The sequence below is a fragment of the Scyliorhinus canicula genome, chromosome 8 (assembly GCF_902713615.1).
Source record: "Scyliorhinus canicula chromosome 8, sScyCan1.1, whole genome shotgun sequence".
NCBI classification, from domain to species: domain Eukaryota; kingdom Metazoa; phylum Chordata; class Chondrichthyes; order Carcharhiniformes; family Scyliorhinidae; genus Scyliorhinus; species Scyliorhinus canicula.
The window spans coordinates 148,597,429-148,625,102 of NC_052153.1; the positions used below are offsets into that span (position 1 = coordinate 148,597,429).

The following is a 27,674-nucleotide window of genomic DNA, read 5'->3' on the forward strand; positions in this document are numbered from 1 at the left end:
TACTTTTATACACAAACTTGTTTTAAATATATTCCCATATATCCCAGGGAAATGAAGTGACTTGTCAAACACACACAATGTCACACTATCTCTTACTGGTTTCACTGCATTGCACTATCCAAACATCCAAGTCACCTTTGGCTCCATTCTCACCAAAAGCTCGGACTTCCTGTTTTCCAGAGAGTGTCGACACAAAGTGATGACTGTAGGTTTCTTCCAGTGTTCCCATGTCAGCCCCCTACACTGGCCTTGTTTAATCAGTATTCCCACAAACCTGGCCTGGCTTCCTCTCACTGTATCCAACCCAGTCACAGGGCGAGCAATAGATCAGAGCCACCACTCTTAGTATCGTGTTTACGTGGACGCCCGTCAGCCAGCCCAAGTCCGTCCATGTCTCCCCCCCACCCACCACTCTGCGCGCAGTGACCAGCACACAGTCCAGCCTCACGCCGCCCACTCCCTCAAACACACAACCAATTGGGGACTGCCTGCGGACGGCATTCTTAAAAGCCACGATCGGGAACGCCACAACCGATCACTCCACGACCCACCTGCGGGACGCGACCCTGAGTTTGAAAAACCCCGAGTTAATAGAGTACAAATGCTAACGACGGATGTAGACAATGTTGCAACTGTGCCATCAGAAGGCAGATGCTGGAGATTCTCTACAGCAGATAAGCAACTCAAGAGGAGATGTGCCTGTTCAATTACCGACCTTGTACATATTATACATACCAGAGCCTGCCCACAGTTTCTCTTTGCATGATTCTAAACCTGGAAATTTGCTCAAATATGATAGCAATGATGGTGGCATACTAAACAACGATTGGTACCATACAACGAGCACCCACAGTCCACAACGGCAACAGGCAGACGGACATCTCAACTTGCCAGGGCTTCTCAACAACAGCCTTACTCAAGAAGGATAGCGATAACGGCACTGCATAACACGGCTCCTACTCCATTTTCAAGCCTGAAGACCCGCTGAAAGACGTGGCACAATAACATTTTGAAGTACCGAGCAGCCTCGTGTCTCTTTACTAAACACAGCAACTCCGAGTCAGTTCATTTGTTCAATGTGTTGGGCCAACCATTAACCATATCATTAGCACCCAGAGACTCAACAAAACTTCTGCAGACTTCGACTCCGCACTGAAAGGCTTCATGGAAGCCCGCTAGGCATTACTAAGATTGTTTACTGTTCAGGGCTATAACTACAGCTCTCACAAATCAAAGGTAGTAGTTGACTTATTTCTTACTACTTGTGCTCTGCAGCTTGTCCTCACCAATGGGAGCTCACAACAAACGATTACCTCAGTCAGGCTGTCCCAACCTTGCAAGTTCAGCCCACCACCCCACGACACACTGAGGCATCAACAAGGCCCATTCATCTTGCAGGGCCAAATGTGATAGCCCCACCTACACCAACGCCCACCAAACTGGTGGGGCAAAGCGCTACAGATAATTTATAGAGCAATTTAAAATGTAATTGGACATAAAGAATTAAACGTACAAAGGCTACGAATCTGAACTACAGACACTAGCTTTGTATTTAACGATTTGTTTTCTTACCTTCCACGATACTGGATTTAGCGATAAAGCCAGAGGTAGTTTTCAGAGCTCCATTAAATACCACAAAAGAGGCTCCTGTAACTACAGCACATTAGAAAACATAAATTACTGCACATTGAGCTTTGCAGTGTTCCCCAATTTCCACCAAAACTGCAAAGCAAAAATGCAAATTACCTTCCCTGGACTTCCCAGCAATAGTGTTTGCCTGCGTTTGGTAATTTTTATCATCATTCTGTATGCAGACCAGGTGCGAGTCAGCATCCAAACTAAAACATGTCCCCATGGTAATCACATGTTCATTAGAAGAGGTTACTACCTTCATGATCTGAGAAATAGGAACAGATAATCTTTGAATGACAAACATTCGTGGTAGGTATCATCATCACCAGTCTTAACACAATACAGAATGGATGTGAAGATACCCAATTGCACAAGGGCTTATAGAAAAAAGAAATCCAAGAAAATAAAGCATGCACAGCAAACAAACAGAATGAAGTTATGAAACAATTGCTCGCCATGTCAATATGAAGAGTTTAAGTGGGGTATTCACGTGTGTTACGTGGTTAAAACCGTGCACATTAAACATTAAATTTGTATTTCTTGTCATGGGAGTGTCCCTTTAAGAAATGTTTTTGTCTTATCACATGGCTTCAGTGATGTCAGTGTGTGTGTGGAGCTGGGCTGTGGCCCTGGGAGTTAATTTTACATTCGCTTTTTGAGTTTGAACTGGCTTTGTTCTGCACAGGTTGAAAGAAGGTTTTTTCCCCCTATCTGCATTTTAAAAGTGGTTTCCAGACTGCTTGATAACTTGAAAAGAAAATAAATTCAAACCTGCTGTTTTGGAAAGGAAACAGGAGCATCCATACCAGGTCTTCAGTGCTGTGTGCTGGGCCACACCTTTGAAAAGGATTTTCTCGTTTATGGGCTCTTGTTATTAAATTGGAACAGCTAAAGGGGGACTTTATTAAGCGTTATACATAGAGTACGGTAATTGTGTGGGATATTTATGTCAGTAGTTGATAAAAATGCTTACTGTGTGTTCATAAAAATGTTAACTAAATTCGTAGAATAAACTTTGTTTTTGAGTAAAAGTGCTTAAGGCCTCTGTTGAATAACCCCTGAAAGGCAGGCCCTTGTGCGCATCATAACCAAAATCAATAAACAAAATTATATACTTTGGAGTTTTCTAAACCCTGGCCCATAACATTATTAGGAACTTTGAACATAAGAGGAAGAATGAAACAAACACCAAAGCTTTGTGGGTAGTCCGGGAGAGGTGACTGAATGCTTTATTGGAAAGATGCAAATATAGAAAAGTTTTGATAGCGTTGTCCGCAGGATTGATTCTAGGAGGCACTGAGGCTGACAGGCTAAATGAGTTTTATTACCGACGTATGTTCAGTACAGGCTGCTTCTTTACTCTTCAGTTACCCACACTTGCAATCTGTGATGACCTGCATATATCATTATACAGTGCTCATGTAGTTTCGCAGAAATCAATATAAATATATAATTTAGATAATCACGTACATGCTTAGGTAGGGAATAGAAGGGAAGCAGTAATAGTTGAGTGTATAGCCAACACGTCTGAAGTTGAAGTTTTTGACACCAGATGGAGTAGAGGAAGAGGGAATGCACAGGAGGCCAGAGTTGGCAGACTATATAGGACACTAAACTAGAGGAGGTTGGACAAAGACTTGCAGTTTGGTTGGTTAATAGGGAACTGGTATTGGTCAGCAAGGGAGTTAGAATAGGACCTTGTACAGGACAAATTCAGACGGTAGAATTTGAAGAATTGTTATTTGTGGAAGAAAAGTTGGGTGCTAGCAAGGAGAACGTTGAAGATCTTTAACTGAAAACTGGATCAACATTATTGATTGAGCTAGGGGCACAGATGGCTCGGGACAGGGTAGTGATGACTCCAGCAGAATGTAGTTTTGCAATGGAGAAAAGCAACCTTTTACTCTTCCGGGTGATCTTACAGTAGGAGAACTTAGCTGTGTATTGTTTGATCTAAATCTGGTGGTGGATGGCTTTGGATGTGTCATTCATCTGGTGTCTGTGGCTAGTGCCTTGTCAAATAATTAGCCAGAGGAGAGAGAGTTTGGAGTTCAGAAACTGTATAAGCAGCTGCTGGGGTGAAAGAGGAAACAGAAGCACAGGGTAATAGTTCATTTTCCAAAGGACATAGATGGAGGATAATGGGAATAAAAACATACAAAGTGAGGAATGAATGGTAATGAGAGACATAGCTAGGAATATTCTCGGAGTTCAAGCATATTGAGCGGCAGTACAGTCTGATGATTGAGAGCCTATGCAATCAGCTTGGTATATTTATTATAGATCAGTGCCTACTTGGTGATCAGATAAGGAAGTTTGAAAGTTGGTGTGGTAGATGTCATCTGTAATGTTGTCAGCCTAGCTGGTAGTTGTATCTATGTATTATGATTTTAAAATAGTTATACAGAAACAGAGAAGTACATCTGAAAAAGATGCCTTTCAGTTCATAGCATCCTGAATAGGTTTCAAACTTAGAACAGAAACTGTATTTTCTAAGTTCAAATTTTTTTTTAAATTCTGACAACAGAAAACAATTAGATGACTTTTGGTGACGGTGATGTTCTGAGAGGACGCACATCAGGTGACTCTACTCTGAACCGAGACAAAATAAGGCACTTTCAGTTGAATTTTGCCCAAATATGAAGGGAAAAGAATCCTTGCACAACTAAAGGAGGGTAACCGAGGAAAGATGCCAGTAAATGGGAGCTCAAGGGGCCGAAGAGATGGCAGAAGTGGCGGAAAGTTCCATGACCAGCAGGCAGACAAGATAGCAGGCTCATGAGGCAAAGGGGCCCCGACCACCCAGGAGAGAGGGCAGCCAATAACCCAACCAAGACGGAAAACCCAACATTGACATATATCAACTGATCATTGGGGGCGGGGGGGGGGGGGGGGGGGGGGGGGGGGGGGGGGGGCTACTTCAGGACTTTCTGATGGACGGCTAAAACCCTAGAACGGGGAAAAAGACAGGCATGGCTAGGGAGCTGGGAACATACATGGAGCATATAGGGGCGGTGGACCCATGGCGGTTTCTATATCAGCATGGAATGGGTGAGGTTGGAGTCCTCCTCCTGCAAGGGAACGACCCTCTGAGCCCTCGCCACCACAGCGCTCCCCCTCGATGAAATACACATCCTGCCAATGGTAGTAGCAACAATAAAGACATGGAACCAAATGAGGCAGCATTTCAGTCTAACTGAAATGTCCCCCATGGTCTCTACCTAGGGAAATCACATATTCCTTCCAGCCATGCTCAACGCCACTTTTGAAAAATGGAGACAGGACAGGGAAACGTTAGCAGTCAGGGAATTTTACTATAGGGGACAGACTAGGGACCTTGGGCGAACTGATGGAAGACCTGGAACTACTGACAGGACAAGAACTCAGACACCTACAAATCAAACACTTTCTCCGCAAGGAGATAGCAAGGTACCCCAGAGCCCCAAGAGACACATTACTAGAGAAACTAATAAATACGGACAGTAAAGTGGGGGGCAATGCTAAGCTTCAAGCAGTTTAAAGTAGTGCATAGAGCACACCTAACCAGAACCTGAATGAACAAGTTATTCCCAGGATAAAATGCGAACAGTGCCAGGGAGCCCCGGCCAACCACACTCATGTTCAGGGCTTGCCCCTGACTTGTCGTGTTCTGGTAAGCTTTCTTCGAGGCTATGTCAAAGGTCGTTGGGGTGAGGGTGGAGCCGTGCACGAGAGTGGCAGTCTTTGGGGTATCGTACCAGCCAGGAGTGCATATGAGGAAGAGGGCCAATGCCCTGGCTTCCGCTTCCTTAATCGCACACAGAGAATCCTGCATGGCTGGTAATCAGCAGCACCAACCGTAGCTGCAGACTGGCTGGCAGACCTGTCGGAATTTCTCCACCTGGAGAAGATTGAGAGCACCATCCGAGGTGTGGGGGCTATTCATCAACCTGTTCCAAAACTTGTTTGAGACTAACATGGTGATGTTCCCATGTATCTGCTGTCCTTATCCTTCTAGATGGTAGTGGTTGTGGGTTTGGTACGTGCTGCCTAAGGAGCTTTGGTGAGTTCCTGCCGTGCATCTTGTAGATGGTACACATTGCTACGACTGTGCGTGAGTGGTGGAGGGTGTGAATATTTGTGGAAGGGGTGCCAATTAAGTGGCCTGCTTTGTCTTGGATGGTGTCGAGTTTCTTGAGTGTTGTTGGAGCTGCACTCATCCAGGCAAGTGGGGAGTACTCCATCCCACTCCGGACTTCTGCCTTGGAGCAATTGTTTAACAAGCAACCTTTGAGAGCAGTACTCAACACAACCTTTTGGGCATATATTGTGCAGCGTTGCGCTGAATGGAACAACTTTCAATCGCAAAAATAAAACTGTGTTATAAGGTTTCAGAAAACTGAGTAATCAATCATTATTTTGCATTTTTATTATTTATGATCTTGCCAAGAAAGATTTGATCTTATTGTCTTACTCATGATGTCCAACACATTGTAATGGATACAAAGAAAATAAGCTTTTCTTCCTACAGGTATTTACCACTCAGATATGGTTCAGTTTCATTCTTATTACTAACCTCATTGTATCTTCTCTTCGGTATTTTAATAGAGCTTTTCCCCATCTCCACAAGTAGTACTAATCCCTCAATTGTGGGTAGAGTGTACTGATAATTTCGAAGATCCTGCAAAGAAGAATGTGAAAAATGTGAACATAAATAGCAAACCAGATTTGACCATAAGTACTTAATAAAATCAGCACAAACTTTCTGGTAACCAAATTGCTTCATCAGTAGTGTAGTTACGGATCTGAACTCGTGGTACAAATGTTGCACGTTTTTAACAATTTGTGCAATTGAAATTGATTTGGCCAGGACCAGGAAAATATCTATAAGTGCTCACTAACCCAAACGGTTCACTGAATATTTTCCAAGGAAGGAAGCCTGCCACCTCTATTCAGGTTGACACGTGACTCCGGTCCCACATTACGTGATAGCCTCAAAGCCCTCGGAAGTTAGCAAGTTGCAAAATTGTTCGGAAAATAATAAATTGGTAGAACCATTCAACAACAAATGGATAAGATCTGGTGACCTTGGTAAATCCTCCGAAATAACAAAGTGCCTCAGACTAATCAAGCAACATTCCAACAGTCATATTCTTAGAATCATATCTACCAACCAACATGATTAGATTCACCCTGGGAATATCTCAACACAGCAGCCCATAAGGGATGAGAGGATGGCAGTAAGTAGTTGGGTGGGAGTTGCCCTGAAATTTCTGAACATTGATCTGAAGCAATGAGTTCAGAGTCAAACCCAAAAAACCTAATCGAAACTCATGATTTTGAAAACCTGTATAAATCTCTCCTCTTTACCAGGTTTAATAACTTTATAACCGAAGCATCTCAGAACTTTTCAGCATCTTAGTAAGTCTCTTCACTTGTAACTGAACCAATATCTATCTGTCCATTGTTGCACCACATGCCCTCCTGAAATTGTTTACAAACTCAAAATAATCATACTCTTAAAAGTGTTATGCTATCTGCAAATATTGGTAGTGTCCTCATAACCATGTCTAAAGAAACACATAAAACCATGTCTCATCTCTGGAAGGGATACACTATTACAGTAAAATCCCAATGAACCAAATAATAACAACCTTTATCTTTATTAGTGTCCTAAGTAGGCTTACATTAACACTGCAATGAAGTTACAGTGAAAATCCCCTAGTCGCCACTCCGCCCACCTGTTCGGGTACACAATGGGAGAATTCAGAATGACTAATTCATCTAACAAGCACGTCTTTCGGGACTTGTGGGAGGAAACTGGAGCACCCGGAGGAAACCCACGCAGACACAGGGAGAGTGTGCAAACTCCACACAGACGGTAAGCCAAGCCGGGAATCAAACCTGGGACCCTGGCACTGTGCAGCAACAGTGCTAACCATTATGCTACTGTGCCACCCACAATCCCAGGGGATCAACCCACAAACATGTTAAGCAGAACTTAGTGGTAGCCGAGGAAGTCCTATTTCCATCTGAATACATATCTACGCAACCTGAAATGCCAACAAGTGCAGTCTATATTAAAGAAAGCAGATTCATATGCCAAATGAAAACACATTAAAGTAGCAAATGTGTAAATGTCCTCATTCAATTTGTTCACACTTTACAATGGCCTTCCCTTGTAAAAGCCTGGAGTTAATGAAAAATGTCAGGAGTTAGCCCAGGTTGTTTTTTGTTTTTAGTTAGGGCATCATAATCAGCACATGCTTGGAGGGTCGAAGGGCCTTTTCCTCTGCTGTACTTTCCTTTGTTCTTTGCGTTATGGCTTCAGACACGCGTGATACAATTCATCATATAATCAATGCAGTAGACACATTTCAGTATTTTTGTGGTACAATGCAAAATCCTGCAGGATCCATCCTGGAGTGCATCCATCTATCCATTGGCGCTGAGTGAACACAATTTTGCATTCCGGGCTTGCAAATATTAGAAGCAGGAATGAGCAAATTATTTTTAGAATGTTCATCTACAAGAGATGGGGAGGGCTACGGAGGAAATACAGAAAATATAATATAAATCAGAACACTTACTGCTAGCAAATTCATGATGGTATGACCCGTTTCTCCAAAAAGTGCTTTACGGAATCGAACGCTTAATAATGGACAAGGATAAACTGCAGACAAAAGGATGCATCAATTAACAATTTTGTTGGCGAGAACATGAGACTAATTGAAAATAATTTTTGATATGGCTGTTATCGTGCCATTGTATACAGCTATATTAAATTTGAAGAATAATTTTGGATGCTTCGCATGATCCTGCAGGCAACCTAAATAAAACCAAAAAATCCTGGAAAAACTCAGGTCTGGCAGCATCTGTGGAGAAAGAAACAGAGTTAACATTTGAGTCCGTATGACTTCAGAGCTCTTCATCAAATAACAAAAATTCCAAGATGGTGACGGAGTGAGGCGACTTCTTGCAAGCTGTGCCCAGCATACGCTCTAATTCCCTATGTACGGTATGCATTGTCTCTATAGTATGCAAGAAACAATATTTTTCACTGTATACCAATACATGTGACAATAATAAATCAAATCAAAATCAGTAGCTTGATCAGTATTGATACAACACATTTATATCACAGTGAGCGACACAAGATAGAACATATGACTTTGTAATAAAAAGTAACTTTGCTTAGGGCCAGCACGGTGGCGCAGTGATAAGCATTTCTGCCTCACGGCGCCGAGGTCCCAGGTTCAATCCCAGCCCCGGGTCACTGTCTTGGAACAAAGAACAATACAGCGCAGGAACAGGTCCTTCAGCCCTCCAAGCCTGCGCCGTTCACGTATCCCATCTACACCAACAGCCTGTATCCTTCTATACCCCGTCTGTTCATGTGCCTATCCAGATAAGTCTTAAAAGTCACAAACATATCTGCCTCAACCACCTCACTTGGCAGTGCATTCCAGGTCACCACCACCCTCTGTGTAAATAACTTCCCCTGCACATCTCCACTGAACCTTCCCCCCCCCCCCCCCCCCCTTCCTTACCTTGAACCTGTGCCCCCTTGTAATTGTCATTTCCGCCCTGAGGAAAAGCCTCCAACTGTTCACCCTATCTATACCCCTAATCATTTTATAGACTTCTATCAGGTCGCTCCTCAGCCTCAGTCTCTCTAGGGAGAACAATCCCAGTTTATTCAATCTCTCCTCATAACTAATACTCTCCATACCAGGCAACATCCTGGTAAACCTTTTCTGTACTCTCTCCAAAGCCTCCACGTCCTTCTGGTAGTGCAGTGGCCAGAATTGGACACAGTATTCCAAATGTGGCCTAACCAAAGTTCCATATAATTGTAACATCATTTTCGAGCTTTTATACTCAATACCCTGTCCTATGAAGGCAAGCATGGCATATGCTTTCTTCACCACCATTTCCACCTGTGCTGCCACTTTTAAGGATCTGTGGACCTGCATGCCCAGATCTCTCCGTGTCTCCATGCTCCTGATGGTTCTGTCATTTATTTTATAGCACCCACCTGAATTGGATCGACCAAAATACATCACCTCGCATTTGTCCTGGTTAAATTCCATCAGCCATTTCTCTGCCCAATTTTGCAGCCTATCTATATCCTGTTGAATTCTCTGACAATCTTCATCACTATCTGCAACTCCATCAATCTTAGTATCATCCGCAAACTTGCTAATCAGATCCGCTACGTTTTCTTCCAAGTAATTTATTTTTATTACAAACAGCAGAGGTCCTAGCACTTATCCCTGCGAAACACTACTAGTTACAGACCTCCATTCAGAAAAACACCCTCTGCTAACACTGCTACCCTCTGCCTTCTATGGCCAAGTCAGTTCTGGATCCATCCAGCTAGTTTAGCCCTGACCACATGTGATCTAATCTTTTGCACCAGCCTGCCATGAGGGACCTTATCAAATGCTTTACTAAAGTCCATGTAGACAACATCCACAGCCCTTCCCTCGTCAATCATTTTTGGCACCTCCTCAAAAAATTCAATAAAATTAGTGACACATTAACTCCCTCTTACAAAACCATGCTGTCTGTCACTAATAAGACCATTCACTTCCAAATGTGCATAGATCCTCTCTGAGAAATGTTTCCAACAATTTCACTGTCACTAACGTCAAGCTCGTTGGCCTATAATTACCCAGATTATCCTTGCAACCCTTCCTAAATAACGGTACATCACTGGCTGTCCTCCAATCCCCGTACCAGCCTTCCCGGACAGGCGCCGGAATGTGGCGACTAGGGGCTTTTCACAGTAACTTCATTGAAGCCTACTCGTGACAATAAGCGATTTTCATTTTTCCTCTGGGATCTCACCTGTGGCCAATGAGGACACAAAGATTTCTGTCAGAGGCCCAGCGATTTTATCTCTCGTCTCCCTTAGTAATCTGGGATAGATGCCATCTGGCCCTGGGGATTTTTCTACCTTAATGCTTTTTAACACACCTAACACTTTCTCCCTCGCAATAACAACCTGTTCTAAAGTGTTTACACATCCCTCTGAGACACCACTAATCAACCTGTGCCTCTCCTTTGTGAATACCAATGCAAAATACTCATTAAGGACCTCACCTACTTGCTCTGGTTATATACATAACTTTCCTACTTTGTTCCTGAGTTGGCTAACTTTTTCTCTAGCTACCCTCTTGTTTCTAATATACGTATAAAATGCCTTGGGACTTTCTTTAATCCTGTCTGCCAAGGACATTTTGTGACTCCTTTTAGCCCTCCTAACTCCCTGCTTGTGCTCTTTTCTACTTTCCTTGTATTCCTCAAGTGCTTTATCTGTTTTCAGTTGCCTGTACCTCACATATGCATCTTTTTTCTTTTTGACAATATTCTCAATTTCCCTGGTCAGCCATGATTCCTGAATCCTGCCTTTCCCGTCCTTCCTCTTCCTTTTTACTGGCACATGCCTGTCTTGCACTCCCAACTGCTCCTTAAAAGACTCCCACATGCCAAATAATATAATAATAATCTTTTATTATTCCAAGTAGGAAGTTACTGTGAAAAGCCCCTAGTCACCACATTCCGGCATCTGTTCAGGTAAGCAAGAATGGGAATTGAACCCGCGCTGCTGGCCTTGTTCTCCATTACAAACCAGCTGTCTAGCCCACTGAGCTGGATTTATCCTCAAATAACCTCTCCCAAACAACAGCCTCAAAATCCTGCCTAATCTGGTTGTAGTTAGACTTCCCCCAATTTAGCACCTTAACCCATAACACTGGTCCTTTTCCAATAGTATCCGAAAGCTTACAGAATTGTGGTCACTGTTCGCCACATGTTCTCCCACTACAATGTTGTTGACCTGGCCGGGCTTGTTCCCTCGTACTAGGTCCAATATAGCCCCCTCTCTAGTCGGTCAGACTATCCACATATTGTTCCAAAAAAACCTTCTTGGACACACTTAACAAATTCCTCACCATCCAGACTCCTAGCCCCAAGGGATTTCCAGTCAATAAGGAAAATTAAAAATTCTCACTACAACAACCCTATTATTTCTACATCTATCCAGAATTTGCTGACATATCTGTTCCTCAACTTACCCGTGGGCTGTTGGGAGGCCTGTAGTACACCTCCATCGTAGTGACTGTCCCTTTCCTGTTTCTGAGCTCTACTCACAGTGCCTCATTACTTGATTTTTCCATGGTGTCCTCTCTCTGTACAGCTGTAATATGTTCCCTAACCGGCATTGCAACTCACCCACCTCTTTTATCTTCCTTCCTGTCTCGCCTAAAACACCTGTATCCTGGAAAATTTAGCTGCCAGTCCTGTCCCTTTTTAACCAAATCTCTGTTACAGCAACAGCATCCAAGTTCCGTGTGATTAGGTAATGCCTGAGAATGTGGTGCAGACAGATTAATCTGTGGCTTTCAAAGGGAAATTGGATAATTACGGGAAGAGAAAATATTTGCAAGGCTGGCGGGTGAAAGCAGAACTAGGGGGCATAGCCTCAAAATAAGGGGAAGTAGATTTAGGACTGAGTTTAGGAGGAACATCTTCACCCAAAGGGTTGTGAAACTATGGAATTCCTTGCCCAGTGAAGCAGTAGAGGTCCCTTCATTAAATGTTTTTAAGATAAAGATAGATAGTTTTTTGAAGAATAAAGGGATTAACGGTTATGGTGTTCAGGTCGGAAAGTGGAGCTGAGTCCACAAAAGATCAGCCATGATCTCATTGAATGGCGGAGCAGGCTCGAGGGGCCAGATGGCCTACTCCTGCTCCTAGTTCTTATGTTCTAGGGGTAAATTCAGCGGATAGCACCAGCTGAGCTGAGCTGCCCTGGTAGGAGGTTGGGCAGAATGTCCTGCTCTAATGCTGTAACCCTTCTATGATTCTACGTGTTTGTCACTTTTCATCTTGGCTATTCCAATACTTGGCTGTTCTTTTGCAAACCTCCCCATCACCATCCTCTTTAAACTTCAGCTCTTCCAAATATCCGTTCACTGTATCTTATCAGGCACCAAGTCCTAATTGCCCATCACCTCTAGCCTCCAAGTACACTTACGCTGGCTCAGATTCCTCAATGCTTCATGTTGAAGTCTCTTACTGGCCTAACTTCTCCTGAGCTCCGATTTCTTCTGCCGCTCTAAAATGTCCCCGAAATCCTCCAACTCTCTGATTACTGACTTCTCTCCATCTCACTATCCTGTTCTACCAATGTTCGCTGAGTCTTCAGTTGCCTCATAGTTACATTTTGGATTTCCTTCTATAAATCCTTCCACCTATCACTTTTCCTTTAAACCTGCCTTATCACCTGCTCTAATATCTCTTTATGAGGTTCGGTATCAGATTTTGTTTGATGACATTCCTGTGACATGTTCTGGAATATTTTACTAACTTCTCCTTATTTTTCTTTTTGAGTTATTTGCCCAAGGCCCATGGCAATTATTCAGAAGCCACAGAAAAATGCTGTGAATTTTTCTGATGGGTAGAATGAGGGGGCAGGCCCTGTGTCTAACTAAGTCCTTACTCCCCACCTTGCCCCCCAAAATGTTTCCTGTAACCTCACCAATAATCTCCTTAAGAATGCTGCTTCTGTGCTCACAACTCACTGTGTGGAGTTTGCACATTCTCCCCGTGGTTGCGTGGGTTTCGCCCCCACAATCCAAAAATGTGCAGGTTAGGTGGATTAGCCATGCTAAATTGCCCCTTAATTGGAAAAAATGAATTGGGTACTTTAAATTTTTTCTTTAAAGTAACTAGCTTAAAGTGGGAAAATGGCCTCCTTCTGCACGGAGGTGATTCTATAAATCTATCAATCATGGCATATGGGTTCTGAATGATATACTGTGGAAGTTATTTTTTTCCATAGAAACAGATTAAAAACTGCAACTCCAGTGATATATCGGACTCTCACACACACCATGTAGTAAAAAATCATCCAATGTAGCAGACATTGCACTTGTAGCAATCAAGTTTCAGGGATATTTTCTACCCAGACTGAAGTGGAGTTCAGCATCAGGTTCAAGTAATTACAATTATTTTAGTGCGCATTTAATTTCTGCATTCATTTTATACAGCTACACATTCAGCTGACAAAATGGCACATGAAAGCACTGAAAGATAAAAACTAAATGACGTGAACCATTTTAATTCATTGTTTTTCTGTGGGTCTGTCATAACTGATTCAGCAAATCAGATGGTTAAGCTCTTCAATTGACCAATGATAAAAGTATCATACAAGGAACATAACATTTCACAGGATTTATGTCACAGAGGAGGTTAAACTTTTTTCTTGTGGTGAGAAACATCAGAAAATAAAGTCTGGAAAAGACGACAATAATTCTGGTTCGGCTGAAAAACTAATATACCCCTAAACACACATGCCTAACTCTATGCCTCCTGGGGCAGCTCATTCTGCACAACCCACCTCCTTCATATAGTTACATTTAAGTGTCTACACCGAGGCAGACTTGATTGGCAGAATAATCTACTTCTGCTCCGATGTCTTATGGTCATTCTAGAGTTTGCGGCAATTACAAATATATTAATAGGTTCAGTTTACTTATTCCCTTTGAATATTCTCTTCTCCAAAAAATATTTATCTTCAACCTCCTGAGGCTACCGATGGCTTCAACAGCCATTTTTGCATTTCTGTCAGGGCCAAAATTTCTTTGGACACCTACACTTTATAAATCAATCCTGGGTTCTGTTTGTATGCATGCCCATTCCCAATATCTGTACTGTATTCCTTCAGCTACACAGCTCAGAATTTGGTTAGCATTCATTGCTGACTTCATATTGCTGATTAATATCTATTCAAGCTATTCACCAATAAATCCAAAATCGTTGCCCCTTTTCTTTTTGCATTTCTATTCTTCTGCAGCTCAGAGACATTTTAGTTATATTTGTACAAATTTCCCTTCCCCAGTTTTATGGTCTTTTATTTTCAACCTATCCAGATCCTTTTATCTGTTACTTCATACAAGATGCAAGCTCTTGCTGTTTGAACCCCCGTTCCGAATTTAACAGTCTGTAAAAATTTGGTCAACTTTTTTTGTCCCCTGCTGCCAGATTTATGCAATCCATAGCACCCTGGCACAGATATTTCTGATAGTTCAAAAGAGAACAACTGCCTTGTCAATGCAGTTATATTCAATCATGCTTTGCTTTCTCTGGTTAAGCTAATATCAATCCACCACAGAAGATTTCATCCTATTTCTGCCTTGTTGACTGATAAAAGCCTTGTTGAAATCTCAATACTTGACAAACATGGAATTTGTATCCCAAAAGATCCATTATTTCCTTCAGTAAACCTGTTTGGCAAGACGTCATTCCCAGAAGTCCATAATGACTCCTGCTTACTATGTAATACTTAATTATCCCCCTTTCCAAGATGTCCTCCGATACTACACCCACTAATGATCTCACTTGTCTGGATATCCCTGGATTATCCAATGCCCCAAAATGTTCTATTATTGGCTTTGTAATCTCTGGGCACTATTCCTTTTTTAATTGATTTTCCAACTGTTATAGGAAAACGGGTGTCCGATTTTCCCAGCCATTTCTTTATGTAACTTTCTATGAAGTCCATTCACAACTACAGTTTAATTCTCTTCATTACATCAATCATGTCTCAATTTGGTGTTTTCTCATTCCAACAATATAAAATACAATACCAGATCTGTTTCACCCGAGTTATATGTATAAGCTGAGATGGATACAACACTTGAATATGTAGTCATTCGATGGAAACAAAGGGACAATGCATTGCAGTCATTAACCATCATATCACATTCCAGGCATGTACATAAACATCATAATTACTTCACAAGTTATTTCCAAACAGGTAAAAACTCACCATTATATTCTGCGCCCAACCTTAGCATGAGCCGAATCGGAAACACCTTTGCCCAAGGTACTTCTAGTTTCTGAATGAGGATCCCAAATAAAAATGGGCTACTTGGAAGTAGTACATCTGCCAATGACTGGGCAGTGGGTACGATGAAGAGGAATCCACCATGATCTTTACTGCCCAGAAAATTTTCAGTGAAAGTTATATTTCCTAAATTTCCAACGGTTTTTCCTGTTTGACCAAAAATGAGCAAGCTTTGGTTTAAAGGGCTCAAAATAAGCAATATTTACAACTTATACTTCTACTGCACCTGCTTTTTATAATAATTTATATAGCAAATGCAAAGTCCCGAAGCCAAGCAGTTTCTTCCGATCCTGTTCTGTGGCGTCTGCTGAGTCTAGTGGATTGGATACTTTTCTATCATGTGGTGCATAGTCTGCTCTCTCCCATAGGCACATCCAGCAGAGGGCAGCAGAGCAGAGCTACTGATCAGCTGTTCTGGGGAAATTTGCATACGTGCAGTGCGGTCAGCCTAATTAGAAGGTGTGCCTGCGAAGGAGACCCAAGGAGTTTGAGTGAAGGCAAGCATCCAGCAGAGGGCAGCAGAGCAGAGCTAATGATCAGCTGTTCTGGGGAAATTTGCATACGTGCAGTGCGGTCAGCCTAATTTGAAGGTGGTTTGTGGAGGGGCTGTTGTCATGTGACAGTTTGAGGTGAGGGACACCATCGATGTCCCTGCTGATTTCATCTGTGGGAAGTGCACCCAACTCCAGCTCCTCAGAAACTGTGTTAGGGACCTGGAGCTTGAGCTGGATGAACTTCGGATCATTCAGGAGGCAGAGGGGGTCATAGATAGGAGCTTCAGGGAAGTAGTTACACCAAAGACTGATGGGTAACTGTAAGAGGGACTGGGAAGAAGCAGTCAGTGCAGGGACCCCCTGCGGTCGTTTCCCTGAGTAACAAGTATACCGTTTTGGATACTTGTTTGGGGGGGGGGGGGACTTACCAGGGGTAAGCCATGGGGTACGGGCCTCTGGCACGGAGTCTGTCCCTGTTGCTCAGAAGGGAAGGGGGGAAAGGAGTAGAACATTAGTAATTGGGGACTCAATAGTCAGGGGCACAGATAGGAGATATTGTGGGAGCGAGAGAGACTCACGTTTGGTATGTTGCCTCCCAGGTGCAAGGGTACGTGATGTCTCGGATCGTGTTTTCCGGGTCCTTAAGGGGGAGGGGGAGCAGCCCCAAGTCGTAGTCCACATTGGCACTAACGACATAGGTAGGAAAGGGGACAAGGATGTCAGGCAGGCCTTTAGGGAGCTAGGATGGAAGCTCAGAGCGAGAACAAACAGAGTTGTTATCTCTGGGTTGTTGCCCGTGCCACGTGATAGTGAGATGAGGAATAGGGAGAGAGAGCAATTAAACACGTGGCTACAGGGATGGTGCAGGCAGAAGGGATTCAGATTTCTGGATAACTGGGGCTCTTTCTGGGGAAGGTGGGACCTCTATAGACAGGATGGTCTACATCTGAACCTGAGGGGCACCAATATCTTGGAGGGGAGATTTGTTAGTGCTCTTTGGGGGGGTTTAAACTAATTCAGCAGGGGCATGGGAACCTGGATTGTAGTTTTGGGGTACGGGAGATTGAGAGTATAGAGGTCAGGAGCACAGATTTGACTTCGCAGGAGGGTGCCAGTGTTCAGGTAGGTGGTTTGAAGTGTGTCTACTTCAATGCCAGGAGTATACAAAATAAGGTAGGGGAACTGGCAGCATGGGTTGGTACCTGGGACTTCGATGTTGTGGCCATTTCAGAGACATGGATAGAGCAGGGACAGGAATGGTTGTTGCAGGTTCCGGGGTTTAGGTGTTTTAGTAAGCTCAGAGAAGGGGGCAAAAGAGGGGGAGGTGTGGCGCTGCTAGTCAAGGACAGTATTACGGTGGCGGAAAGGATGCTAGATGGGGACTCTTCTTCCGAGGTAGTATGGGCTGAGGTTAGAAACAGGAAAGGAGAGGTCACCCTGTTGGGAGTTTTCTATAGGCCACCTAATAGTTCTAGGGATGTAGAGGAAAGGATGGCGAAGATGATTCTGGAAAAGAGCGCAAGTAACAGGATAGTTGTTATGGGAGACTTTAACTTTCCAAATATTGACTGGAAAAGATATAGTTCGAGTACATTAGATGAATCGTTCTTTGTACAATGTGTGCAGGAGGGTTTCCTGACACAATATGTTGACAGGCCAACAAGAGGCGAGGCCACATTGGATTTGGTTTTGGGTAATGAACCAGGCCAGGTGTTAGATCTGGAGGTAGGTGAGCACTTTGGAAACAGTGACCACAATTCGGTGACCTTTACGTTAGTGATGGAAAGGGATAAGTATACCCCGCAGGGAAAGAGTTATAGCTGGGGGAAGGGCAATTATGATGCCATTAGACATGACTTAGGATGTGTAGGTTGGAGAAGTAGGCTGCAAGGGTTGGGCACACTGGATATGTGGAGCTTGTTCAAGGAACAGCTATTGCATGTTCTTGATAAGTACGTACCAGTCAGGCAGGGAGGAAGGGGTCGAGCGAGGGAACCGTGGTTTACCAAAGAAGTGGAATCTCTTGTTAAGAGGAAGAAGGAGGCCTATGTGAAGATGAGGCGTGAAGTTTCAGTTGGGGCGCTTGATAGTTACAAGGAAGCGAGGAAGGATCTAAAGAGAGAGCTAAGACGAGCAAGGAGGGGACATGAGAAGTCTTTGGCAGGTAGGATCAAGGAAAACCCAAAAGCTTTCTATAGGTATGTCAGGAATAAAAGAATGACTAGGGTAAGAGTAGGGCCAGTCAAGGACAGTGGTGGGAAGTTGTGTGTGGAGGCTGAGGAGATAAGCGAGATACTAAATGAATACTTTTTGTCAGTATTCACTCAGGAAAAAGATAATATTGTGGAGGAGAATGCGGAGACCCAGGCTATTAGAATAGATGGCATCGAGGTGCGTAGGGAAGAAGTGTTGGCAATTCTGGACAAGGTGAAAATAGATAAGTCCCCGGGGCCTGATGGGATTTATCCTAGGATTCTCTGGGAAGCCAGGGAAGAGATTGCTGAGCCTTTGGCGTTGATTTTTATGTCATCATTGGCTACAGGAATAGTGCCAGAGGACTGGAGGATAGCAAATGTGGTCCCTTTCTTCAAGAAGGGGAGTAGAGATAACCCCGGTAACTATAGGCCGGTGAGCCTCACGTCTGTTGTGGGTAAATTCTTGGAGAGGATTATAAGAGATACGATTTATAATCATCTAGATAGGAATAATATGATTAGGGATAGTCAGCATGGTTTTGTGAAGGGTAGGTCATGCCTCACAAACCTTATCGAGTTCTTTGAGAAGGTGACTGAACAGGTAGACGAGGGTAGAGCAGTTGATGTGGTGCATATGGATTTCAGTAAAGCATTTGATAAGGTTCCCCACGGTCGTATATTGCAGAAAATACAGAGGCTGGGGATTGAGGGTGATTTAGAGATGTGGATCAGAAATTGGCTAGTTGAAAGAAGACAGAGGGTGGTGGTTGATGGCAAATGTTCAGAATGGAGTTCAGTTACGAGTGGCATACCACAAAGATCTGTTCTGGGGCCGTTGCTGTTTGTCATTTTTATAAATGACCTAGAGGGCACAGAAGGTTGGGTGAGTAAATTTGCAGACGACACTAAAGTCGGTGGAGTTGTAGACAGTGTGGAAGGATGTTGCAGGTTACAGAGGGACATAGATAAGCTGCAGAGCTGGGCTGAGAGGTGGCAAATGGAGTTTAATGTAGAGAAGTGTGAGGTGATTCACTTTGGAAAGAATAACAGGAATGCGGAATATTTGGCTAATGGTAAAATTCTTAGCAGTGTGGATGAGCAGAGGGATCTCGGTGTTCATGTACATAGATCCCTGAAAGTTGCCACCCAGGTTGATAGGGTTGTGAAGAAGGCCTATGGTGTGTTGGCCTTTATTGGTAGCGGGATTGAGTTCCGGAGCCATGAGGTCATGTTGCAGCTGTACAAAACTCTGGTACGGCCGCATTTGGAGTATTGCGTACAGTTCTGGTCGCCTCATTATAGGAAGGACGTGGAAGCTTTGGAACGGGTGCAGAGGAGATTTACCAGGATGTTGCCTGGTATGGAGGGAAAATCTTATGAGGAAAGGCTGATGGACTTGAGGTTGTTTTCGTTAGAGAGAAGGTTAAGAGGTGACTTAATAGAGGCATGCAAAATGATCAGAGGGTTAGATAGGGTGGACAGTGAGAGCCTTCTCCCGCGGATGGAGGTGGCTAGCACGAGGGGACATAGCCTTAAATTGAGGGGTATTAGATATAGGACAGACGTCAGAGGTAGGTTTTTTACGCAAAGAGTGGTGAGGCCGTGGAATGCCCTACCTGCAACAGTAGTGAACTCGCCAACATTGAGGGCATTTAAAAGTTTATTGGATAAGCATATGGATGATAATGGCATAGTGTAGGTGAGATGGCCTTTAGTTTTTGACTTCCCATGTCGGTGCAACATCGTGGGCCGAAGGGCCTGTACTGCGCTGTATCGTTCTATGTTCTATGTTCATAGAGAGTTGACACTAATGCTCCATCCATGGAGGTTGGCCAAGCAGAACTAAAGGATGGACCACTCTTGGAAGATTAAAAACAGGCAGCTGTTGAGTTGCGTTTGAGATCAGGCACTTGTTTGTCATGTTCAATGATGCCCATTCATTTGTCCAGGTGGAATTAGAACATAGAACATAGAACGATACAGCGCAGTACAGGCCCTTCGGCCCTCGATGTTGCACCGACATGGAAAAAAACTAAAGGCCATCTAACCTACACTATGCCCTTATCATCCATATGCTTATCCAATAAATTTTTTAATGCCCTCAATGTTGGCGTGTTCACTACTGTTGCAGGTAGGGCATTCCACGGCCTCATCACTCTTTGCGTAAAAAACCCACCTCAGACCTCTGTCCTATATCTATTACCCCTCAATTTAAGGCTATGTCCCCTCATGCTAGCCACCTCCATCCGCGGGAGAAGGCTCTCGCTGTCCACCCTATCTAACCCTCTGATCATTTTGTATGCCTCTATTAAGTCACCTCTTAACCTTCTTCTCTCTAACGAAAACAACCTCAAGTCCATCAGCCTTTCCACATAAGATTTTCCCTCCATACCAGGCAACATCCTGGTAAATCTCCTCTGCACCCGTTCCAAAGCTTCCAAGTCCTTCCTATAATGAGGCGACCAGAACTGTACGCAATACTCCAAACGCGGCCGTACTAGAGTTTTGTACAACTGCAACATGACCTCATGGCTCCGGAACTCAATCCCTCTACCAATAAAGGCCAACACACCATAGGCCTTCTTCACAACCCTATCAACCTGGGTGGCAACTTTCAGGGATCTATGTACATGGACACCGAGAACCCTTTGCTCATCCACACTACCAAGAATTTTACCATTAGCCAAATATTCCGCATTTCTGTTATTCTTTCCAAAGTGAATCACCTCACACTTCTCCACATTAAACTCCATTTGCCACCTCTCAGCCCAGCTCTGCAGCTTATCTATGTCCCTCTGTAACCTGCAACATCCTTCCGCACTGTCTACAACTCCACCGACTTTAGTGTTGTCTGCAAATTTACTCACCCATCCTTCTGCGCCCTCCTCTAGGTCATTTATAAAAATGACAAACAGCAACGGCCCCAGAACAGATCCTTGTGGTACGCCACTCGTAACTGAACTCCATTCTGAACATTTCCCATCAACTACCACTCTCTGTCTTCTTGCAACTAGCCAATTTCTGATCCACATCTCTAAATCACCCTCAATCCCCAGCCTCCGTATTTTCTGCAATAGCCGACCGTGGGGAACCTTATCAAACGCTTTACTGAAATCCATATACACCACATCAACTGCTCTACCCTCGTCTACCTGTTCAGTCACCTTCACAAAGAACTCGATAAGGTTTGTGAGGCATGACCTACCCTTCACAAAACCATGCTGACTGTCCCTAATCATATTATTCCTATCTAGATGATTATAAATCGTATCTTTTATAATCCTCTCCAAGACTTTACCCACCACAGACGCTGGAGAAAATTTGCGTTGAATTCCTGCGTGGGAGGGTTTTTTCCACATCGACCTTCTTGATGGGAGTCGTACCTTGGGTTGGGGTGAGTAGATCAGCATGGAGTGGCAGGTGGGGTCATTGCTACGTTTTGCAATCATTTTGTGGGTTATTGCAACTCGGCAGCAATGTGGAGTAATGATGTTTGTCAGGACAGGAAGCCAAGGGAATGGTGTTGAGCGTAATAATACGCATAGTTACACAGTTAGGTTGAGTGTGGTGTGGGTGTGCGCAAACAAGGGAATATGCAATGGAATAAAATACCCCAGGGCAATTCACCGTGAATATTATTAAGAAAAATATTACACTGAGTCACATGAGATGTTAATTGGGTCAGTCACATGAGATGTTAATTGGGTCAGATAATCAACTGTTTGGCCAAAAAAGGGAGGTTTTAAGGAGTGTCTTACAGGACAACACCTAGGTGAAGAGGCAAGCAAGTGTGGGAGGCAATTCTGGAAGATAGGTACCAGACAACTGAAAAGCAGTCACCAATGGTGCGGCAATTAAAATTTGGGATGCTCAAGAAGCCAGAATTAATAAGCACAGGTATGAGATTTCTGGGGCTGGAGAAAATTACAGACATAGCCAGGGGGGTCAATCTGCAGGGAAAATTTTATACTCATTTTTAATTTCTGTTGAAGCACCTGTTCTACATCAATTAGCAATTTGGCAATGCACATGATAAATGTAAAAAAAATCAAAACCAGGCATGTGTGGGCTGTTCCTGGCCAGTGTATACAGAGTTGGGATTACCAACATTAAAAACATCCAGACCACGCATCGTTTTCCCAGCTAGCGCATGCGCGGGAGGCCAGAGGTTTCGGGACTTGGAGATGCCAACCACAGAGATGACGGCAGAGGTAAGATTTAAATTAATTTTTAATCATTTCAAATCTTATTTTGTGGCTAACCAGTGTGCACAATTAGTTCATGAGGAAGCTTCACAAGCAGACATCCTTGGGATCAAAGAATGGGAAACACAGGAAGTCAATACCAAGTTCCTTGTGACAAACCCTATCTGTCAAATGGCAGGTTTTGAACGGTCATGCTAATAGCAGTTCAGATCAGGCAAGGCCCCTGTGCAGCCAACCTCCACTGAAAGTATTAGTACAAACTCTTTATGCACTTGTGGAAAGACAAATAATACCATGCATTACTGAGGACTGTCCCGTCTACAGACTAAGTTGCAGACTAATTGCAAGCTCAGCAAATGAGATTATAGCTTGGATTTGGGGATTTGCATTAATTAGTAAATATTAATTCCTCAACCTCCTCTGTGCCAAGGAAAACAACCTTATCCTACCCAATCTTTCCTCAGAGCCATAATTACCATTTCTGAACATCCACATACGCCTCCTCTGCATCCTTTCCTATTCAATCATGTCTTTCCTGCAATGCAGTGACTAGAACTGTATGTAGGATTCATGTTGTGATCCAACCAGTGTCACAAAGTTCCAACATGAACTATCCAATTTATAATTTACAATTTAGAATTTATAATCCAATTTCGGGCAGCACGGTAGCACACATGCATAGCACTGTGGCTTCACAGCGCCAGGGTCCCAGGTTGCGGAGTCTGTATGTTCTCCTCGTGTCCGCTTGGGTTTCCTCCGGGTGCTCCGGTTTCCTCCCACAGTGCAAAGACGTGCAGGTTAGTTGGACTGGTCATGCAAAATTGCCCTTAGTGTCCAAAAAGGTTAGGAGGGGTTATTGGGTTACGGGGATAGGGTGGAAGGGAGGGCTTAATGTGGATCGGTTCAGACTCGATGGGCCGAATGGCCTCCTTCTGCACTGTATGTTCTATGTTCTATAATCTATCCATTGGCTAAAGGAAAACATGCCAAATGCCTTCTTAACCACCTTGCCTGGATAAGTGCTGCTCCAACAACACTCAAGAAGCTCACATCATCCAGGGCAGCAGTCCACTTGATTGCTGCCCGTTCCGCAAACATTCAATCCCTCCACGACTGACAAACCGTGACAGCCGTGTGTCTCATCTTGAAGATGCATTGCAGGAACGTGCCACGGTTCCATTGGCAGCACCTTCCAAACCCTCGACCACTATCATCCACAAGGACAAGAGCAGCAGATACGTTGGAACTCCACCACTTGGAGGTTCCCCTCCAAGTCACTCACCATCCCGATTTATAAATATATCGCTGTTCCTTCATTGGCGCTGGGTGAAGATCCTGGAACTCCCTCCCTAACAGCACAGTGGGTGCACCCATACCTGAGGGGCTGCAGTGGTTGAAGAAGGCAACTCATCACCTTCTGAAAGGTAACTAGAAATGGGTAATAAATGCTGGCCTAACCATTGTCCCCCATATCCCATAAGTTAATAAAAAGAAAATACTTGCCCTGCTACCTTTAAGGATCTGAGACATTTACTCCAAGATCCCTCTGTTCCTGCACATATCAGTCTTGTTAAAATTCTCAAAATGCATTATCTCACATTTCTCTGGAATTAATTCCATTTTCTACTTTTCTGCCCAATTGACCAGACGATCTATATCTTTGTGCAGTCTAAAGATATGAGAACCGCAGAACCAATTTGAGTACCATCTGCATACTGCTTTGCCATGCCCCCTACATTTAAGTCCAAAATCATTAATATAAAGTCCTTATTGTTGGACGAGAGGGTGGAGAAGACAGCAAAAGACGGCTTAGAGTGGAGAAGTTGTTGAGAGTTATCTTTGCATTGAAAAAAAAATGAAAATCGCTTATTGTCACGAGTAGGCTTCAATTAAGTTACTGTGAAAAACCCCTTTGCAGGATGAATCTGGAGTAGTGAGCAATTTTAGCATGGATAGCTAAACTAATTATCTACCATTTCCTTTCAACTCTGCATCCTTTGGATTTTGAAAGCAAATGAGGGCTAAATCGAGAGAGCAGGATGAGCGAGAGAACAAAATATGCGAAAACACATTTCTTCAAAAGATTTTAACTTGCCACTTTAAAACTGGGAATACAGAAGTTAATTTATTTAAAATCGAACATTCATATTCCCTGAATTCAATTATTTTCACATTAACGACTCCACACTCTCGTTTGTTACAGAAGCTCCATAATAAGCACATTTTTCAAATTAAGTTAGCTAGAAATATCACTCAAAATCCAATGAGCAGGTAAAAAAGGTATCTCTACATTATAGTTTGATGCAGGCATTTATGCTCTGATTATTTCTATAACGGTGCATTGTAGTCATACCTTTAGTTGCATCCTGGTAAAGTGTAATAAAAAAATTAAAGATGTCTTTGGGAATTGTATGTTCATCAGGCAAACACAATAAGAGAATGACAACTTCTTCCTGGCCCACACCATGTAATCCATTGGATGTAAAGCACCAGCATTTATTTGCAGCATCTAGGAATCGGAGATAAGAAAGAAAATGCTATATGTGTGAGAAAATGGAGTTCATGAATCAAGTTGGAATACCTTTCTGATAAATTAAATATATTGTAAATTTAGAGACATAGAAAAATAATTCATATTGAAGATAGATGTCAGAAAGAAGCACTGGGTGAAAACTGAGACAAGGTAAGCTAATGTCGGTGTAGCAGGAAATGGCCTAAGGTATTGCTGCATGTCACATTGTGAATCAATGATCCGACATTAAAATAGATTTTCAATTATTAAAAGTGTGTTGATGACAGCAAGATGGAGGGGCTGCAAAGAATCAAACGCAAAATAATTAGGTGCCAAGGAATCTAAATTTGTTTCTTTTAAAAGATGTTGGGGTATGGGCTATGCTGGCATTATAGTATTTTTGCCTCAAGTGACCCAAGAAGGGCTAAATTTAATTGCTTTCACCTTTCCAATGTTTAACTGGAGGAAATTACAGCTGATCAAAGAACGCATGTCAGATTCGATCATGTGGGACCCCAGAGGTAACAGTGCAGAGAGAGAGAAGGCACTGCTGCAGACTTTCTAGTTACAATCAGTGAGGTAGGAAAGAGTGGAGGCAAGCAACAGTAACCCCCCTCCCTCCTCTTCTCTCTCTCCCCCCTCTTCTCTCTCCCCCCCCTCCCTCCTCTCTCTCTTCCCCCTCCCTCCTCTTCTCTCTCTCTCCCCTCCCTCCTCTTCTCTCTCTTCCCCCTCCCTCTTCTCTCTCTTCCCCTCCCTCCTCTCTCTCTTCCACCTCCCTCCTCTTCTCTCTCTCCCCTCCCTCCTCTTCTCTCTCTCTCCCCTCCCTCCTCTTCTCTCTCTCCCCCCTCCCTCCTCTTCTCTCTCTCCCCCCTCCCTCCTCTTCTCTCTCCCCCCCCCTCCCTCCTCTTCTCTCTCTCCCCCCTCCCTCCTCTTCTCTCCCCCTCCCTCCTCTTCTCTCCCCCTCCCTCCTCTTCTCTCCCCCTCCCTCCTCTTCTCTCCCCCTCCCTCCTCTTCTCTCTCTCCCCCCTCACTCCTCTTCTCTCTCTCCCCCCTCCCTCCTCTCTCTCTCTCTCCCCCCTCCCTCCTCTTCTCTCTCTCCCCCCTTCCTCCTCTTCTCTCTCCCCCCTCCCTCCTCTTCTCTCTCTTCCCCCCTCCCTCCTCTTCTCTCTCTCCCCCCTCCCTCCTCTTCTCTCTCTCCCCCCTCCCTCCTCTTCTCTCTCCCCCCTCCCTCCTCTTCTCTCTCTCCCCCCTCCCTCCTCTTCTCTCTCCCCCCTCCCTCCTCTTCTCTCTCTACCCCTCCCTCCTCTTCTCTCTCTCCCCCCTCCCTCCTCTTCTCTCTCTCCCCCCCTCCTCTCTCTCTTCCCCCCCCCTCCTCTTCCTCTCTCTCTCCCCCCCCCCTCCTCCTCCTCTCTCTCTTCCCCCCCCCCCATCCATTGCCTACTTCAGATCCCTCCGTCAGCAGAATAACCCCCCCCCCCCTCCCACCCCTAGCAACATCCCCAGGTAACCCCACCCCTGCCATCCATTGGCTGTATTCTTCCCCCCCCCCCACCTGACTCCCTTGACTAGCCAATCTGCTAGCCCGGTGACTCGTCACTCTGGCGCCCACCTGTCTCATTCCCATTGTTTCCCCGTCCTCATCCCCACCCCCCAGCGCACCCTCCCCCTCTCCAACCTGCTGGAGCAAACTCACTGGCACTGGAAGGCATAAACACCAATAAAACAAAAGCCCCTAGCCCAATCTTTAACCCCCCTCGCTGACCGGCCACCCCTTAGTTGCAATACTGGCTCCAGTGCCCTCAGCGAGCCCCACAAAAAGTACCCATCACAACAGAAAGACCCAGAAAAGAAACCATAAAGTGAAAGCGACAAAAAACTAAAAAAAAGACAGTACGAGGGGGCGGGGGAGGGAGAACACCCCCCCAGGCAACAATGGTCCACACAAAAAAAACAACAACCAAAAACAAAAGGAAGAGTCCCAAATGTCCCACATGGCACCTTTAAAACAGTAAACAGTTGACCAGCAGTTTAGGCATATTCGGCGTCCCTTCAAACGGTAGTTCTCGGGCCCTAGTTTGCGTCCGTGGGACCTCTTTTCAGGACCAGCCCCTAATCCCTCGCAAAGTCCATCGCTTCTTCGGGCTCGGAGAAGTAGTGGTGTTGACCCTGATGTGTAACCCAAAGACGGGCCGGGAACAGCAGACCAAACTTCACATGCTTCTTGAACAATACCTCCTTGACTTGTTTAAAGGCTGGTACATGCGAAGAACACTGTTATTCCACGTGCTGCTCCTGGCACTCTTCGGCCACCGCAGCACCCGGTCCTTGTCCACGAACCTGTGGAACCTAATCACCATCGGACGGGGGGGGGGGGGGGGGGGGGGGGGGGGGGGGGGTCCCCCCAGACGCACCTGCCTCGCCTGCACTCTGTATGCCCCCTCCAGCTCCGGCGGTCGCGGAAAGGCTTCAGCCCCCATCAGCTGCATCAACAGGTCCGCCACAAACGCTGTGGCATCAGCTCCCTCAGCCCCCTCCGGGAGGCCGATGATCCTCAGATATTTCCTGCGGGCTCTATTTTCCAACTCCTCCACTCTGTCCAGCAGTCTTCTTTGCCTCTCCTTCAGCCCGTCAACTTATAACGCCGCAATCGTCTGCGCATCCGCCTGCTCCTCCACCGCCTCTCCCAGCTCCTTAACTTTTACATCCTGGGCATCCAGCCTCTGATTTAGCTGATCCACT

At 44.6% G+C, this 27,674-nt stretch overlaps 1 protein-coding gene across 5 annotated transcripts in view; it reads right to left on the minus strand.

The window, feature by feature from the left end:
- LOC119970564 (zinc finger FYVE domain-containing protein 16-like) overlaps positions 1 to 27,674 on the minus strand; it is a 125,577-nt gene that overhangs the window by 22,489 nt on the left and 75,414 nt on the right. For all 5 annotated transcript variants that reach the window (XM_038805393.1, XM_038805395.1, XM_038805396.1 and 2 more), the window contains 6 exons: positions 24,777 to 24,932; positions 15,452 to 15,676; positions 8,202 to 8,284; positions 6,188 to 6,292; positions 1,747 to 1,897; positions 1,573 to 1,653 (listed from right to left, as the gene is read on the minus strand). In XM_038805393.1, coding sequence (XP_038661321.1) covers positions 1,573 to 1,653; positions 1,747 to 1,897; positions 6,188 to 6,292; positions 8,202 to 8,284; positions 15,452 to 15,676; positions 24,777 to 24,932 — 801 coding nt within the window. The remainder of the gene's footprint in view (positions 1 to 1,572; positions 1,654 to 1,746; positions 1,898 to 6,187; positions 6,293 to 8,201; positions 8,285 to 15,451; positions 15,677 to 24,776; positions 24,933 to 27,674) is intronic.